The sequence below is a fragment of the Babylonia areolata genome, chromosome 33, assembly GCF_041734735.1.
Source record: "Babylonia areolata isolate BAREFJ2019XMU chromosome 33, ASM4173473v1, whole genome shotgun sequence".
Classification (NCBI taxonomy): domain Eukaryota; kingdom Metazoa; phylum Mollusca; class Gastropoda; order Neogastropoda; family Buccinidae; genus Babylonia; species Babylonia areolata.
This window is the reverse complement of record NC_134908.1, coordinates 4,161,668-4,164,939: the sequence shown is the minus strand read 5'-3', so window position 1 is coordinate 4,164,939 and position 3,272 is coordinate 4,161,668. Positions and strand designations below refer to the sequence as shown.

The following is a 3,272-nucleotide window of genomic DNA, read 5'->3' as shown; positions in this document are numbered from 1 at the left end:
TCTTCTTATTATTATTATTCTTATTCTTATTGTTCTTCTTTTCCTTCATCATCTTCTTCTTCTTCTTCTTCTTCTTCTTCTTCACCACCATCATCATCATCATCATCATCATCTTCTTCTTCTTCTTCTTCTTTTCATTTATCTTCTTCTTCTTCTTCATCATCATCATCATCATCATCATCATCATCATCATCATCATCATCTTCTTCTTCTTCTTCTTCTTCTTCTTCTTCTTCTTCTTCTTCTTCTTCTTCTTCTTCTTCTTCTTCTTCTTCCTCTTCTTCTTCTTCTTCCTCTTCTTCTTCTTCTTCTTCTTCACTGTCATCTTCATCTTCATCATCTTCATCTTCATCATCATCTTCACCATCATCAGAAGAAGTAGAAGAATGATGATGATGATGATGACGATTATAGTTGATACTTAAGGCCTGACTAGTAGATGTGTAGCGTATATGGATTCATCTTCATCTTCACTATCATCAAGAAGAAGAATGATGATGATGATGATGATCGTTGATACTCAAGGCCTGACTAAGCGCACTGGGTTACGCTGCTGGTCAGGCATCTACCTTGTAGATGTAATGCAGCGTGTATATGGATTTGTCCGAACGCAGTGATGCCGCATTGAAAAATTGAAACTGAAACGACGGGCGCAATAGCCGAGTAGTTAAAGCATTGGACTGTCAATCTGAGGGTCCCGGGTTCGAATCACGGTGACGGCGCCTGGTGGGTAAAGGGTGCAGACCTGCTTAGTGCCTGAACCCCCTTCATGTGTATATGCAAGCAGAAGATCAAATACGCACGTTAAAGATCCTGTAATCCATGTCAGCGTTCGGTGGGTTATGGAAACAAGAATATACCCAGCATGCACACCCCCGAAAACGGAGTATGGCTGCCTACATGGCGGGGTAAAAACGGTCATACACGTAAAAGCCCACTCGTGTGCATACGAGTGAATGCAGAAGAAGAAGAAGAAGATGTTTGCATATACCCACAAAGGGGGTTCAGGTACAAGCAGGTCTGTACATTAGTTGATCTGGGAGATTGGAAAAGTCTCCACCCTTCAACCACTTGGTGCCGTTAACAAGGTTCGAACCCAGGGGACCTTCAGATTGAAATGAAAGTCCAAAGCTTTAACAACATGGCTATTACGCTCGTCTTACCATAATTTGATTTGATTCTGTATTATTGTTGTTGTTGTTTCAGTTGGAGAGAGCCCCAGATGGCTTTGCTGTGGTAGCTGACTACTTTGGTCGTGGTCTCTTCAACCCACCCAGGCCTGGCAAATAGACCCCCTGCACACCGGGACTCGAACACACACACACACACACACAAGCATGTGCAGTGGTCATCAGTGTACCACTGAACTCCTTGGGACCCTCGTTTGGACTCGAACACACACACACCGTGCGGTCGTCGTCAGTGGATCATGGAACTTCTTGGGGGGACCTGATTTTGTACATGCTTGTGGGAATCCTTGTCTGGAACATGGGAGAGTTGTATGGGCAGGACTGTGTAAGGGGAAAGTGGTGTGAGAATTGGATCGGCTCTGTGTTTGTGTGTGTGTGGAGGGGAGAGGGTGTGTGTGTGTGTGGAATAATTCCAAAGTGGTGTGTTACATTGCAGGAGAGGGATACAGAGAACTAGATGGAGCATGTGTGTGTGTGGTTTTGGTAGAGTTGGGAAGGGGATCGGGGCTGGGGGGTGAAGAAAAAACGTCTCTCCCCTTGCCCCCCCTTGTTTGTTGGTATTGTAATTGGTTGTTTTATCGTTCAGTTTTAGAGACTTGAGTATATGAGTGTGTGTGTGTGTGTGTTTCTTATTGGTAATTTTATTGGTTGGTTGGAGTTTGATTGGAGAAAAAAAAAAAAGAGCTAGAAAAAGGCGAACAAAATCTGTGATATGATGGGGTATTGGAAAGACCTTTCATTTTGGAAACTGAACAGATTTGAATGTGTGCCTTTTTTTTTTTTCCATTTTAATCTTCTTTGGGTTTGTTTTTTTTTATTTAAAATTTTGACAGCAGCAGCAACAACAAAAACCTGCATGTTTGATAAGACATGAAAAGTCAAGCTGAAGTGTGTTTTAAATGTGTTTGAAGGTTACCTGTACACTATAGACTTTAGATAGTTGATGTTGAAAAAGGCTTGGAAGAGTTCGACGATGGATTGTGTCCTGTGTGCACAGTACCTTTTTCAAATGTTCTCTTTTGTTTGCCACAACTACTTAAGAGAGTGTGACAGTGTTGGGTTTTTTTTTGTCGCTGTTGTTTTTCTGGAAGAGTTAGCGTTCACGACTCAAACGCTCACTTAGGCGTCAACGTTGAATGTAGGTAGACAGAGCAGCAGTTAATTCTGTGACTGTTGGTGAATATACTCATAACTGAAGGTCTGTTGCCTCACGGACATAAGACATAAGACGTAAGCTCACAGGTCAGGAGCATGATGTACAAGTGTTGCTAGAATGGAAGTAGTGTAAGGAGTGGTGGTTCTGGACCACCCTGATTTTGAAAGAGAGACAGAGAGAGGGAGAGAGAGACAGAGAGGAGAGAGGGAGGAAGAGAGAGAGATAGAGACAGATAGAGACAGAGAGGGAGAGAGAGATAGAGACAGGGAGAGAGAGACAGAGGAAGAGAGAGAGAGAGAGAGAGAGAGAGACAGACAGAGAAAGAGAGAGATAGACAGAGACAGATAGAGAGAGGGAGATAGAGACAGAGAAGGAGAGAGAGAGGAAGAGAGAGAGAGATAGAGAGGAAGAGACAGACAGAGAAGGAGAGAGAGAGGAAGAGATAGACAGAGACAGATAGAGAGGGAGAGAGAGCGATAGAGAGGGAGAAAGAGACAGAGAGAGGGACAGACAGACAGACAGAGAAGGAGAGAGAGAGGAAGAGAGAGATAGAGACAGAGAGAGGGACAGACAGACAGAGAAGGAGAGAGAGAGGAAGAGAGAGAGACAGACAGACAGAGAAGGAGAGAGAGAGGAAGAGAGAGATAGAGACAGAGAGAGGGACAGACAGACAGAGAAGGAGAGAGAGAGGAAGAGAGAGAGACAGAGAGAGGGACAGACAGACAGAGAAGGAGAGAGAGAGGAAGAGAGAGATAGAGACAGAGAGAGGGACAGACAGAGAAGGAGAGAGAGAGGAAGAGATAGACAGAGACAGAGAGGGAGAGACAGACAGACAGAAGGAGAGAGAGAAGAAAGAGATAGACAGAGAGGGAGAGAGAGAGGGAGAGACGCACGACTGTTCTACCTTTCTCTTTCCCCGAGGAATA

At 44.2% G+C, this 3,272-nt stretch overlaps 1 protein-coding gene across 1 annotated transcript in view; it reads left to right on the top strand.

Moving 5' to 3' along the window:
* Positions 1-2,564, top strand: part of LOC143276816 (vacuolar protein sorting-associated protein 11 homolog) — a 47,936-nt gene extending 45,372 nt beyond the window's left edge. The window contains exon 27 of the mRNA XM_076581469.1: positions 1,207-2,564. Coding sequence (XP_076437584.1) covers positions 1,207-1,290 — 84 coding nt within the window. The 3' untranslated portion in view covers positions 1,291-2,564. The remainder of the gene's footprint in view (positions 1-1,206) is intronic.
* Positions 2,565-3,272: the final 708 nt, after the last annotated feature.